The sequence below is a fragment of the Dendrobates tinctorius genome, unplaced genomic scaffold (assembly GCF_039654945.1).
Source record: "Dendrobates tinctorius isolate UK_male_01 unplaced genomic scaffold, ASM3965494v1 ptg000016l, whole genome shotgun sequence".
Taxonomy (NCBI): Eukaryota; Metazoa; Chordata; class Amphibia; order Anura; family Dendrobatidae; genus Dendrobates; species Dendrobates tinctorius.
The window spans coordinates 28,506,430-28,521,957 of NW_027361684.1; the positions used below are offsets into that span (position 1 = coordinate 28,506,430).

The 15,528-nt window shown below is 41.2% G+C and overlaps 1 protein-coding gene across 2 annotated transcripts in view; it reads left to right on the forward strand.

Moving 5' to 3' along the window:
• MNT (MAX network transcriptional repressor) overlaps positions 1–15,528 on the forward strand; it is a 103,464-nt gene that overhangs the window by 61,389 nt on the left and 26,547 nt on the right. Inside the window, exons 2-4 of one of the 2 annotated variants that reach the window (XM_073565603.1) lie at positions 2,324–2,903; positions 4,799–4,840; positions 7,978–8,089. In XM_073565603.1, the coding sequence (XP_073421704.1) occupies positions 2,324–2,903; positions 4,799–4,840; positions 7,978–8,089 (734 nt within the window). The remainder of the gene's footprint in view (positions 1–2,323; positions 2,904–4,798; positions 4,841–7,977; positions 8,090–15,528) is intronic. The other variant, XM_073565604.1, reaches the window with a different exon arrangement.

Below are 15,528 nucleotides of genomic sequence, written 5' to 3' on the forward strand. Positions count from 1 at the left end.
CTGCTTTCTTATGCACGAGTCCCAATGTCTTTATGATATAACTAAACTACTGGGACACACGACAAGAAGTTGTCATGGGAGCAAAGGTGCTGAGGATAGATCTTGTTCTTCATCTAATACAACAATACACTGTCTAACATGTAACAGCTAATTTGAACATCAACTTTTTTGGTTGATATAATGTTTACTGCATTAGTACTTTTTTCTTTTTTTTTAGTTGCAGGTCTAGATTTTTTTTTTTAATGACAGTAATACATCTTATTGGCGCAATCTGCTTCTTTCCTTAGCCAGTCATTCTAAAAATTCTCAATTTATCGCTAATATCTATCTTCAGTGAAAAGAGATTTTCCAGTTATTAAGACAGTTGGTGCTCATCAGGTTCTATGGAAAAGAGTAACTGTCGTTTCGGGAGAACTTGAAGCAGAATGTCTGTCTGTGCCTGCCTCTAGCTCTTCCCATAAAGTTTCAAAAGTACTGTCTTCACTAAACATTTCACCTGGGAATAGTGACGAGCGAGTGTGCTCGGATGAGGTGTTATCTGAGCATGCTTGTGTCCTAATCAATATATTTTCGGCATGCTCGAAAAATATGCTCGAGTCACCGCGGCAGCATGTCTTGTGGCTGTTCGACAGCCACAACACATGCAGAGATTGCTTGTTTATTAGGTGTTGCGGCTGTCGAACAGCTGCAGCGGCTCGTGCATATTTTTCCAGCAAGCTGAAAATACACGATACGGCCACGAAGCATGCTCATATAACACATTATCTGAGCACGCTCGCTCCTCACTACATGGGAATTGAGAATGAATGATCAGTCCAGGATAAGATATATTACAAAGTTGCTAACTTCCATGTGCACTATTGACTTCTGAAATAAAAAAATAAAACGACGGTTACGCTGTACAATCCTCTGCAGATGCCGAAGATGTGAATCCGGCTCATACCTACTACATGTCCACCCACCGTTTAATTTAATCATTGCATGTGAAGGAGACACTACAAATGGTTTTGCTGGCACACAACTCTAATTTTCCTCCTCTGCAAGGACCCATGTGTTATGTATTAGCTGAGATTCAGAGGGAGATCTGGAAATCTCCTCCTCCCTCCACATCACGGTTACTATGCCAATGACTAAGTGCTCGCTGAAGTGGATCACAACCTAGCTGAATAAGTTTTGTGCCTCTGCTGTTCAAATAGCAAGAACACGTCTATTGGTCTCCCTGCTGCCTATTGTTAATTTCGATAATATATTAAAAACTGCAGAAAACTGTAATGAGCAGTAAATTGTTTGTATTTACATGCACAATTCAACAATCCCCTTTCGTAAAGATGGAGGCCAAAGTTTAGTTGTTCTTTAAATATCCTTAAGATATGCCGTCATTGTTTGATGGTCGGGCTCAACCCCTTGGCACCTTCAGAAATAGACGGCTCCTTTCCATTGGACAAGCCGCTGTGCCTCTGTAGACAATTAGGAGGGTAACGACCTTTGGCTTGATCTTGAGCCATGGTGACTTGATTGATGACTGATCTGTAGGAAAATCGATCCTGTGCAAAGCCTAGATAGGTCCACCAGTGTCTTTTCCTCCTTTGGGTGGCCTTGTTTCTTCATGACGTCCTTCTCCAGTGATTGTTCTTTTCGTATGTTTCCAAAGTAGCTTGGTGATCCTTGATTTGAGTGACATATCTGGTGATCCTTGATTTGAGTGACATATCTGGCTTGATTTGTTCCAAAATTGATTTATTTGTTCTCTTTGGCATCCATAGTATTCATAACATCCTTCTCCAGCACCATATTTCGAAGTCGTCTGACTTTTTTTTTTTTTTTTATAGTCACTAGATAAGCCGACAATATTTAAAGGGCTTAGGCTAGTTTCACACTAGCGTTACAGGGCGCAGCGCACAGCCGCTGCTAAGCTCCGCCCCGGCCGCGCCCCCTCCGGTCAGCTCCTCCTCTGATCGCATGACACTGCATGCGATCAGTGTACCCTATATTTAGCATTGGGTGCGCTGGTACACTCGGCGCTGCGCCGATCACACAAAAATGCAACGCAGTGCATTACACAGAACTCAGACATTATCCTGAAGTGAAATTCTTTATTACTTTTTTGTGTTACTTTACAGCTTTGTAGACCTTTATTTTACTCTGTCATTATTCTGCATGGGATCTGTCAGGGTTCTCCTTGTTATTCCTGGAACCACCTGATACAAATTGCTTTCTACATAGCTAAAATTGTTCAGAGGTCAAGTGGGAAACGTTCGGCGGATTAACAGTAATGCATGAAAGGTCACATAGATCTAATTTCATTTTCACCCTTTCGTTGCAGAGGAAAATGATAAGATTTTGGTGAAACAGGAAGAAGAGGAAGAAGAGGAGGAAGAGGAGGACAGCATTTCTCAAACAGAAGAATTGGTAAACCAGGCCCCTCCTGATCCTGCCTCTCCACCAGCACCTGCACCTCCTCCACCCCCACCTCCTCCCCTACCTACTCCAGTAGCCGTCATTCCCCTTCCTGTGGTAACCAGCACTCCTCAACCAGTAGTCCAAACATCTTTGTCACCTCCTGTTGTTCATCATCAGCCACCTGTTGTCAACCCGCCTGTTATCAACAAAGATGTATCCCTGGCTCCTGTCATCCAGCGACCACCAGGTCCCGGACTCCCAGAGATCAAGACAACACCTTTGAGTGTAGGAAGTCCTAAGCAGCTGCACCATTACTCTACCCCTGTACTGGCAATAACACACCACCACATTGTGCAGCAACAACAGCAGCAGCAACCTATACAGCCCCAGCCAGCAGCCCTACAGCACCCACAGCAGCAGCCTCCAGCACAACCCTTGGGTGCTCTTAGACTATCTTCACTAGATGATGGAAGGCCGAATGAGCAGAGAAGACGACCTGGAGGGTAAGAACTTCCTCATTAGGACCAAAACTTGTGCTTTTGGTGTTACACTGCCCTAACTATTTTTAAGATCTTAAGATGCATCACAGATGATTGCATAATCTTCAAGTATATAAGAAATGTAGGCGTACGTGTCCTTCTCTCTGACTAGTGATAAAAAGCTCAAAATTGCTTAATTCGCCATTACCTTATATCTCAAGTCATAACAAAGTTTCTACATCCCACAGTTTTTGAATGATCCAGCTGTCACATATGTCCTCAGCATTTGATCAGTAGGGTCCAAAAACCATAACCTGACAATAGTTAGAGAAGTATTGTGCCACTTTGTCTTTGTCCCTGGCTGCATGGTCTGACTGTCACAGTAATGGAGTGGTAAGACACTGTTACATTGCCACTGGCTCTATGTTTAGGCTATGAGCAGGTTAGGATGGTTGGACTCCAGCTAATACACATGAGTAGTATATAGGCCTGTAACGTGATGTTAACCAGGTTAAAAAAAAAGCGGATTTATCAAGACCGGTGTTTTGTACTCTGGTCCTGATGAAGAGTCCGCTAGAGTAATATGCACCTCTTCATGAATTGCACATTTCAGCTGCCGTGCACCAGCATGTGAAGTGTTCTTCTGTCAGGTGATGTATGGTAATTTGTGACAAGGAATTTGTTGGCCACACTCGGCCTCCAATTTCACAAACCTCCCCCACTTTTCAAAAAATTGGCAAAGCTGGCCTAAAAATGCCAAAAATCACAAAATGTTTACACAACTGCAATGGGCTCAAATAATTTTCAGCCTTCCATTTTACTCCCAATTTCTGGCACAAATTGATGCATTGGCCCCAAAATATTTCTGTTACTTCTAATGCTTGACGATGTAACGCAATAGTTTTGTAGTTTTCAGAGCAGGTCATCTTGCATCAGTCATTTTGGGATATTTAAAGTAAGGGTAGACACATAAAGAGTTGGTATTAGTTCCCTATTTTGGATCAACTTATATCCTTTTGATTATACTTGGATGTAAGTAGCATTAAAGTGTAATTGTTGTTTCAAGTGACTTTACAGAATAGGTTTTCCATAAGGAGTAACACTATTTCTGGCAATTAGAGAAATCTGCAGGTTACAAGTTGTGTCCCCCGTCTTACTAATCCCCTTCATCCTCTTCCCCTTCCCCTCTCCATAGACTTAGATAGGCAGCAACTGTAATCTGATCCCTCAGTGAATTGATAACCTGTTTTCATTGAAGACAAATTTGAATAATGAAGTTAGAGGAGACTGATAAGTTGTTAAAGGGTCATTTTTTTTTAGTAAGTTATATTACAGAATTTCTAATCTTAACTTGTTACTATTGATTTTTGGAAATATCTGTATATTCTGTGTATTACTATTAATGGTCCCTTTCTTCTACCAGCACATCTGCTAATTCTTTCCCCTTCAATTAATTAGGAGAAATTTTATATTCATGTTGAAAGTATTTTGGTTCCTTGTATAATACACCTTGCCTGGCGAAGGGTGATTCTCCATATAAAGGATTCAGTGCTTTAAATTGCTTTTTTTTTTTCCCCAAGATCGTTTATTAGAACTAATGGCTAATTTTGTTCAAAAAAAAAAATATTGAATTTAGTTTTTGTCAGAATACAGCCCTTTCTAAAATGGGAATGACCTATGAGCGCTATATATAGTGGTAGGTTATGAGCTCATCTTTTTTTTTGGAGCCTTTACTATACAGAATAGGTAGCAATTTTGGCAACTGGACCTATAATCACAGTGTAGCATCATTGGTCTGTGGGTTTATATATTTTTGCTTTTGTGGAGGTTTTTTTTTTTCTTTTTTACATAAATGAGTGTAAGGCAATAAACTAGTGGATTATATAATCTGTTTTCCGCTTTTGTTCTTTTGCCTGCAGGGCTGGCACTCGGGAAGTTCATAATAAATTGGAGAAAAACAGGTATGTAATTAGCCCTGGCGCTCTCCTTTCTGTACCAACTCCCTAGACCACTTATGCAGTATTTAACTAGCGTAATGCTCCAAGTTAACCCATTAATTTAATATTTAGTATAGCTTTGGTCTCAAGGCACTTAATCGGATTTTGTAGTTTTAAAAATTTTTATTTTACTTTATTTTTTTTATTGAGGCCGTAATTGCCACATAAACATTTTTACAGTTCATTTTTATTAGGCGTTAATTGCTTCAAGTAGCTCTTACCACTACCATCAGCCAGGATGTAGGTTTCGGGTTCTGCGGACTGTTGCCTCCGGACACGTGGAAGACAATTGTTTTCCAGGAAAGTGATTGGAAGAAGTAATTATGTTCATCTTTTGATAACACATATAGCATTCATCTGTATACAATGCTGACTGTGTAAATACCTTGTGCTAATTATTGCAAGTTGTGTTGCATTCACAATTCTGCAGGCTTCGGAGCATGCATGGACCACACGTAACGGGAGCGGGGTCTACAGCTGTCTGCCGAGGTTCATGGAGGGTGTATAGCCACAGTAACTCTCCCATTGCGGTACAGCTACAGGAGAAATACTTCTTTGTACCTTGTTAGTCCTTAGATAGAAAAATAAAATGAGAACTTTACATTTCTAGTTTTTGAGTTCAGCTAATCTTCCATGAATGTTATCTATTCATGGGTTCGTCTACACTTTCCATTGACAACCAGCAAAATTGTGAATGTGGCTCTTGGCTGCACATGAACATGTATATATAGAGCCAATCAATTTTTTAATTTTTTTTTTTATAGGTTTTATTTCTGTGTAAATGGGAACCTGGTGTTTCATGGTGAACATATGCTCAATATCCTCAATTCTGGTCCAGTAGACCATACAGGAAAGAACATGTAGACAGGTGAAGAGTATTAGTGATTAGGATTGATGGGTCAGACGGCGTAATGCTTCAGCCTCCTAATAACTGCATCTCCGATAAATTGATCAGACTTTAGTTATTTTATTAGATGAAACATAGAAAGCGACCACTTCAAGGCTTGGAGATGTATGCTGGCGTAGGTAAACTTGTTTAGAAGCATCTCAACCTAACTTTGGCAATAGATAAATGTCTAACACCACTGCAACATTTGCTTACGTATTTTTGTTTACATTGCATGCCTTTGTAGAATCTGTATCTCTAGGCTAAGATACACCATCACTTAGATTGGTGTTGTCTGACCTAATGGGACCCCCACAGATCCTGAGAACGAAGGGGCCGCACAGCTGGTTTAGTGAATTGTCCATTCATTATTTTTATTTTTTTTTTTTAACCTGTAAAATGTCCGCAAACTGTGTGAGCAACTGGTCATACCCAATCAGGTTGGACGAATAATAATAATAATCTTTATTTTTATATAGCGCTAACATATTCCGCAGCGCTTTACAGTTTGCACATATTTTCATCACTGTCCCCGATGGGGCTCACAATCTAAATTCCCTATCAGTATGTCTTTGAAGTGTGGGAGGAAACCGGAGTACCCGGAGGAAACCCACGCAAACACGGGGAGAACATACAAACTCCTTGCAGATGTTGTCCTTGGTGGGATAACCACTGAGCCACCGTGCTGCCCAATCATAAAGTGATGGCATAGCCTTGTGATGTGAACAGCAGCTTGGTAGGTGATTCATGCTGCCAGAACCCTTATGGGCATCTTGCAGGGAAAGGATCTCTTATTCCAAACCTCTATCTTAAAATAGTTTAAAACCAAGAAGGGAACAGGGACGCTAGTAATCTGATCTGTGCCGGTCCCTGCCGACCTGTGTATAGGGAGATATCTGCTAGGACCCAGCCAGAAGACTACTCTCAACTTTCTCAGTCCCCCCCCTAAACTAGTGTTGCACAATTTCCAACTCTGGGGCTATTGGCGTCCTACAATGCCATTTTGTGCAGCCCGAACCATCTGGTAACCGACATGTTCTGTATATGTTCACATGAATTTAATGTACCCTCGAAGGGTGGCGTGTAGTGTGGAAGCAGGGACAAGTAAGTCCTAATAGAACAATGTGTAGCCCCCTCTATTGGTGGAATGGAGGTCTTTTGACCAATAAAGTTGTAGAGGTGGCAGTACATGGGTGCTACTATCTCCACCAGCTCACATTTACTACAGTGGAGAGAACTGCCTACATGCATGCTGCCTCCTTTTCTGAAGTGTGAATGGGAAAGCACCCAATAGCTTCAAACACTAGACGGAGTAACTGGCACCCATCGGACATTTCTGGCATATGCTTTCCATAGGTTGGAAATGTTCCGGGTATTAATGCCTCTCCTTAATGGTGTTTTATCTTTCAGCATTCTCTGCATGCCATCAGACTTTGCCTGTCTTAAAAAATAATAAAAACAGCATCTACTTACACTTCACACTCCCCGTATCCCCCGTTTCTCTGCCACTGCTTTGGTGAGTCTCCACTGGTGCAGTGATGATGTCCATCAATAACGCTGCAGCCAATCACTAGGCTCAGTGACTGCCGATATAGACAGCATCAGCCCCTCAGTGATTGTCGACAGCGTATTAGAAGGGAAGTCCCTACACTCGGGTAAACACCACAGCAGCGGCACAGACGCAGTGCTGGGCCCAGGGAGGGTGGGTGAGAACCAGACATTTCAGTTATTTTAAATAAAATAGTGTGCAGATTGCTGGGAGTGGAAACCTCCTATACGTTATTTTTAATTCTTGAGATGGGTCTGATCTGACATTGTGGCCCTCAGACCTTAGATGGTTGTAACCATAGAGCGTTTCCCTGTCTTCTGCTGCAGGGATTCTTATGTACATATGCTTGTATTTCGCAGGCGACAGTATCTGGTATTACCAAGCAACCATGTGACTCTCCTTCTTGGTGACCACTATTTTTCTACAGATGTGGTCTTCATGCCTTCCTGCACAGGCATTGTTCTTTTAGATCAAATCTTTTCAGAAAACAGTAAGTGCACAGCACTTCAGTCTAATATCCGGGGGGAGGGAAACGTTCAGGAACAATGATGATGTGCACAAGAAGTCCTAGACCGCTGCTCTGAGTTTGCTGTAGCAGATTACCTGGAATTGATACATAGTAAAAATGTGATCATTGTACCGATGATCTGTTTTGTTCTCTTGCAGACGAGCACACCTTAAGGAATGTTTTGAGACGCTAAAAAGAAACATCCCAAATGTAGATGACAAGAAGACATCCAACCTCAGTGTGTTGAGAAGTGCTCTGCGATACATCCAGGTAGGGCTTCCATCAATATTGTGAGTCTGATCGATTCTTTGGAGCAATTTCTGTCTCATCCTGACGAGCACGTAAATCATTCAGTACATGTCAGCTTCTACCTGTAGTCAGGACGTAGCTGCTGATGGTGGATGCCAACAAGCCACTTTGCCTTGGCGCCATGTGGATCTTGTAGCCATTGTATAAACGCTTTACGTGTTAATATGATTGTAAAGCTGTGTTACCAAATATCAAGAATTTGTTCCCTAAACCAATTAGGCTGCATCCAGAAATCCACTGGGGCAGATATGTGAAAACCAGTCGGGCCTGGAGGGATTCTGGCTGTTTATACTCCTCCTCCACTCTTCCCCTTGTGCTTGCAGTAGATTTCCTGTATGATATATTACTTTTTCTATAATTTATCCTTACTTGAATTTTGGCTGTTGAATCCAAATTATGATTATCCTATGCTGTTTTCTCTTGGACAATAGTCCGCAGCCCATAATAATGTAATGACTTCGCGGCCCTGATATCAGTGTCTGCTTTTTATTATTACAAACTGCACTGAATTAGAATTGTTTTTCTGCAGAACTGAAACTTGTAAATTATTTTGATTTTTCTAAATCTCCTTTCCCATTGCTTTTCTACTTGTCAGCGTCTCCCACTGGTATAACACAGGCTCTTGAATAGTCTTGTGAGATATTGCTTCTAGCACAGCAATCACATGCCTGGAATAGTATAGTGGAAGCACAAAGAAGTAAAAACGAAGCAAACCTCACAGCAGGGAACATAACCCAGAAATCTAGAATTCAGGAAGATTCAGCTGGGTATTGTGCAGTAATCGCTCAGGATTTTTCCTTTGCCTCCTTGGAAATCCCCTTTTCCATATAATTATGACTTCTCATTGTGACTCCTAAGTGACTGGTCTCTTTCCGGTACTCCTGCTCTATCAGACTGACCTGTCTGATATAGAGTAGGTTATGGCCAAGTAAGGGTGCATTCACATGAGACTTTATGGTCTGACGGTCAAAAATAAGAAAAACTAAAAACTGTTTTACTGCAAATTGGCTAATTATAGATCAATAAGTGGGAAATGGTTGAATTCAGGTGTTTGGGATGATGTTGATCCTTATGGTTGGCTTAAAAGGAACCTGTCAGATTTTTCTACCCCAAACTCATGTCTTCTATGTAAAGTAGCTGTAATGTTGATTCGATCCATACCATTAGAAATCCTAGTCCTAATGCTGTTAGGTGCATGCACTCTTGCTTGCGACTCTGGTTTGGGAATTGCTATAATTCATTACATTTCTAAGTAAATGGTCGTGTTGCTCACAAAACCGTATAGCCGATGGTAACAACCGTGACGTTTTGTACGTGTTATGGTTGTTTCCCTGCAAATTTAGTGACTGTCCGCACAGAATGAATGTTCAAACCAAGCATCTGTGGTCGGTGCTTCATGGCGGGGCCAGTCATCTAAATACACCTTCTCTCATGCTTATTTTCCCTCTATCTCTAGTCCTATAAAGCCAGAGTTGTCAATCAAATAAGGAGGGAGGGGTGGAGATAGAGGAACAACAAGCAGGTGGGAAGGTACATTTAGCTGTTTAGCTTAGCCGTGATGCACCGAGCGATGGGACTTTGTTTGAACAGTCATTCTGTGCAGACAGTCCCTTTAAGTGATTCCTTAAACTTTAATGATTTTTTTTTTTTGGCTAGCTCATCCGCTGCATGCGAAGCCAGCCTTAAGGCAGGATTTTTTTATGCAAGTTTTTAAGCCAAAACAATGAGGCAATTCAAAAAGAGAGAAGCAGAATCTGGCTTTTAGGCTATGTGCACACGTAACGGAACTCTCGCGGAAATTACCGCGAGAATTCCGGAATTCCATTCCGCGGGAAAATCGCATTTTAAATTCCCGCGATTTTCCCGCGGAAAAACTAGCATTTTGCAAGCGTAATTAGCTTGCAGAATGCTAGCGTTTTCCAAGCGATCTGTAGCAGCGCTTGGAGAACTGATTGACAGGTTGGTCACACTCGTCAAACACTATGTTTGACGAGTGTGACCAACTTTTTACTACTGAGGCCGCCTATGCAGCATCAGTAGTAAAAGAATGTGTAAAAAAAAAAAATTACTGTTATTCTTACCTTCCGACGTCCCGCGCATCCGTTCCCAGTAATCCTTTGCGAAAATGCCCGCGATGGCGTCCGTTCTCGCGGGATCGCGACATCTCGCGGTCATTCGCGATGACGTCGCGAATGACCGCGAGACATCGCGATCCCGCGAGAACGGACGCCATCGCAGGCATTTCGCAAAGGATTACTGGGAACGAGAGCGTGGAGAGAGGCGGGAAGGCTGCGCGGGACGCCGGAAGGTGAGAATAACAATATTTTTTATTTTAAATTCTATTTTTTACAGGGATATGGTACCCAGAGCCCGGAGGACAGTCTCCTCTCCTCCGGGCCGTGGGTACCATCCGCAATTGTTTTGCTTACTTTCCGCATGTTGTGCACAGCCACATGCGGGAAGTAAGCGGAACAATACATTCCTATGGGTGCGGTCGCCGCGATTCCGCAAAATAATGAGCATGCTGCGTTTTTTACCGCGAAGCGATTCTGCCGCGGTAAAAACCGCAGCATTAGCACAGCATTGTGGAATCCCATAGGAATGCATGGGATGCTTATTTTTTTGCGTTTTCGCGGCAAAGTCGCGCGGTTAAAACCGCCGCGGAAACGCGAAAAAAACGCCACGTGTGAACTCAGCCTTATACTTCACCTCCCTGTATGATCCACTCCTGACTTGGGATGGGTGGACCGCTAGAAGTTCAGGTTCTGGTATCAGGAACGTCCACCAGAACCCGAACCCCAATGAAAATAATGGCGACTGCACCCGACTTCAAAAGACAGTACATGTCTGGAGATCAGATCCGAACAGTCAATGTCCGGTACGAATGCCGAACGTTTCTGTTCAGGTTCACCCATCTCTACTCCTGACACTTTACTGCACAAAAAAACCTCAAGTGTGACAAAGTCCCTGACAAGCAGCCATGTGACTGTGACGTGTCTGTCGTACAACAGATGGTGACTAACCTCCCTATTCTTAACCGTGAAAGTGATGGAAATTAAAAAAAAAAAAAAAAAAGTGCAATGAGATTAATGAAGCCTTAAAACTAATACTAAAGGTAGAAAAACTGTAGGGGGACAATAGCACACAAGACCATTGGGGGATGCCTTTTGGGTGCAAAGAAAAATAAAAGGAAGGTGCTCACCTGGGCAGGTTGTGTGCAGGCACAACTCCTATGAACACCTGAACAGATCGGCTGCTGCTGCCTTGTGGTGGGGGATGATCTCTAGGATAGCTGACCAGTTTGGTCGATAACACGATATCAGGCTGCACTGCTGAAATAAAGAATCCTTGGGACCAAGATGAGTTGAACGGTTTGTGTTTCAACACTGAACTAGCATTTTTATTTTCAAGTGAAAAAACTAATTGCATGTTAAGTGTTCAAGGTCAGGGGGCTTTGAAAAGCCTGAAGGTGGGACTAAAACTGAAGAAAGGGCCTTCATGAAAATTTGAAAAAGGGGGAGAAAGAGGGGATAGCAAAGAGAGGACATTGAGGAGTGGACTAATAGGATTGCAAAGGAGATAGAAAAAGAAACACAAGGGCAATAGGAAAGAAAACAAAATCATCAGAAAAATTAGGTGAAAATAGAAAAAAAAAAAGACATGAGTAGATCAGAGAAGTGTTGGCCAGGCATCGAACCCTTGCAGTGTTTGGGGGCATAAAAAAGGGAAGGGGGTAAATTGAGCCATTGGGAAGAAGAGACAACTGGAAAGCTGGGATGAGAGGTAAAAGGACATGCCACAGAGGCAGGAATAAGGGAACGGGGAATTATTGATAATGGTTGTAGAAAAACAAGGTGTGAAGTCCAAGAGACAAGGAAAGTGGTAACCTAGGTAATGGGAGACGTCTGGAGCCATTCGGGTTCTAGCCGATGACCGCAGTGGATATTTTGACAATGTAATATATTAATGAAAATAATATAGAAGAATAAACATGGAACGAAAATAAAAACAAATAAAAAACAAAATCTCTAAAATAAATAAATAAAAATGATACTCCTACGAATTTTACCTTCATAATTGTTTTTGTAAGTGGAAGAGTGAATTTTTATATTGCAAGAATAGATTTTGTATGTGAAATAGCTCAAAAAAGAGGCTGCAGTATGGGTGTGTGAGTGGATGAAGGGAAAGAAGGCTGTCAGGATGATGAAAAGGATGAAGGGGGAGGGGAGAAAGGTGTTTTTTGTTTCTTTCTTTAGTCCAGCGTTGAAACATATTGTGGAAATAAAAACAGTTCAACTCATCTTGATCGTAACAGTTAATACTAAGTAATACGACTGTCCACACTGACAGAAGACCTGCCACGTGCCGTAAATATGGAATTGCTTTACTAGGTGTACATGCGGCTGTTCTCCTGAATCTAGTGGTCGTGTTTTGTTATTGTCCCTATGCATCTCTCCACTACTGAGACGTGGCCCCCTATTTTCTGCAAGTAAATCTTGCCTTATTAGCCAGTGGGGCGCAGGCTACAAGAATATACCCACATACAAAAGTTGAGGGCCATGCCCCTTTGATTGTCAATAATACTAGATTTACATACAGGAAAGAAAGGGCCAAAACATCCAGAAAGGAGAGACACTGTACAAAAAAACAATGCCAGGTTCAGAATAGTGAGCAGGTAGAAAAAGACATATTTGCATGAGGTGTCAGCTCCGGCTCTGATATTCAAATAGCAGATGTATTCTCATGATTGGGGTGTGATAAGGAAATGGGCATAGTGTACAATAACAAAAAACAATAGTGATATTCTAGGTCTGAGGGTCATTTGGGGGATTTTTTTTCTTCTTTTTTTTAGTGTATTTGTAAGATGCCCACCGAAGTAACTCTGCGCTTGCAGTTCTTCATGCATTTTTGGTAAAAAGGGAATTTATGATCCAATAGAAAAATGCTCCATCTAGTAGTCCACGTTATTTCAAACAGTGCAGCATTTAAGGCTATTGGTTTGGATGACAGGGGTAACGCATTAGGGTGAGTGCACACGTTGCGGATTTTTCCGCGTGTATTTGCAGGTAAAATGACCTGCGTTTTATACAACATACATACTTCATATATACTACATACATACTACATATATATGGTACTACATTCATACAGCATACATACATACATACATACCACATATATACTACATACATACTACATATATACAAGTCATACAACATACATACTACATACATATTTCATATATACTACATTCATAGAACATTCATACATACTACATATATACTACATTCATACAGCATACATATATACATACTACATATATACTACATACATACATACATACATACATACATACATACATACATACATACATACATACATACATACATACTACATTCATACAGCATACAGTCATGGCCAAAGGTTTAGAGAATGACACAAATATTATATTTTCACATGATCTGCTGCCCTCTAGTTTTTGTGTGTTTGTCAGATGTTTTTATCACAGAAATATAATTGCAATCATATTATGAGTAACAAAAGGTTATATTGACAGTTAGAATGAGTTAATGCAGCAAGTCAATATTTGCAGTGTTGACCCTTGCAAAATCAATGCTTTTATTTTGTCTGAATTTGAAGGTTTTTGTTTGTCCACCCGTCTCTTGATGATTGACCACAAGTTCTCAATGGGATTAAGATCTGGGGAGTTTCCAGGCCATGGTCCCAAAATCTTTGTTTTGTTCCCTGAGCCATTTAGTTATCACCTTTGCTTTATGGCAAGGTGCTCCATCATGTTGAAAAAGGCATTGTTGATCGCCAAACTGCTCTTGGACAGTTGGGAGAAGTTGCTCTTGGAGGACATTCTGGTACCATTCTTTATTCATGGCTGTGTTTTTAGGCAAGACTGAGAGAGAGCCCATTCCCTTGGCTGAGAAGCCACCCCACACATGAATGGCTTCAGGATGCTTGACAGTTGGCATGAGACAAGACTGGTGGTAGCGCTCACCTGGTCTTCTGCGAATAAGCCGTTTTCCAGATGTCCCAAACAATCGAAAAGGGGATTCATCAGAGAAAATGACTTTACCCCAGTCCTCAGCAGTCCACTCCCTGTACCTCTTGCAGAATATCAGCCTGTCCATGATGTTTTTTCTGGAGAGAAGTGGCTTCTTTGCTGCCCTGCTTGAGACCAGGCCTTGCTCCAAGTCTCCGCCTCACAGTGCGTGCAGATGCACTCACACCTGCCTGCTGCCATTCCTGAGCAAGCTCTGCACTGCTGGTAGCCCGATCCCGCAGCTGAAACACTTTTAAGAGACGGTCCTGGCGCTTGCTGGTCTTTCTTGGGCGCCCTGGAGCCTTTTTGGCAACAAGGGAACCTCTCTCCTTGAAGTTCTTGATGATGCGATAGTGTTGACTGAGGTGCAATCTTTCTAGCTGCGATACTCTTCCCTGTTAGGCCATTTTTGTGCAGTGCAATGATGACTGCACGTGTTTCTTTAGAGATAACCATGGTTAACAGAAGAGAAACAATGATGCCAAGCACCAGCCTCCTTTTAAAGTGTCCAGTGGTGTCATTCTTACTTAATCATGACAGATTGATCTCCAGCCCTGTCCTCATCAACACCCACACCTGTGTTAATGGAGCAATCACTGAAACAATGTTAGCTGGTCCTTTTAAGGCAGGGCTGCAATGATGTTGAAATGTGTTTTGGGGGATAAAGTTAATTTTCTAGGCAAATATTGACTTTGCAAGTAATTGCTGTTAAGCTGATCACTCTTTATAACATTCTGGAGTATATGCAAATTGCCATTAGAAAAAATTAAGCAGTAGACTTTGTAAAAATTAATATTTGTGTCATTCTCTAAACTTTTGGCCATGACTGTACTACATATATACTACATTCATACAGCATACATACATGCTACATACATACTACATATATACAAAATTCATACTACATACATCATATATACTACATTCATACAACATACATACTACAATCATACAGCATACATACATACTACATATATACAAAATTCATACAACATACATACTACATACATCATATATACTACATTCATACAACATACATACTACATATACAGTATACTGCATACATACTACATACATACTACATACATACTACATTCATACAGCATACATACTACATATATACAAAATTCATACTACATATATACTACATTCATAGATACATACATACTACATATATACTACATATATACTACATTCATTCAACATGCATACTACATATATACTACATTCATACAACATACATACTACATACATACAACATGCTACAGACATACAACATACATATTACATACAATACATTCATACAATGCATACATATAGACATACAGTACATATAACATAGAGTACA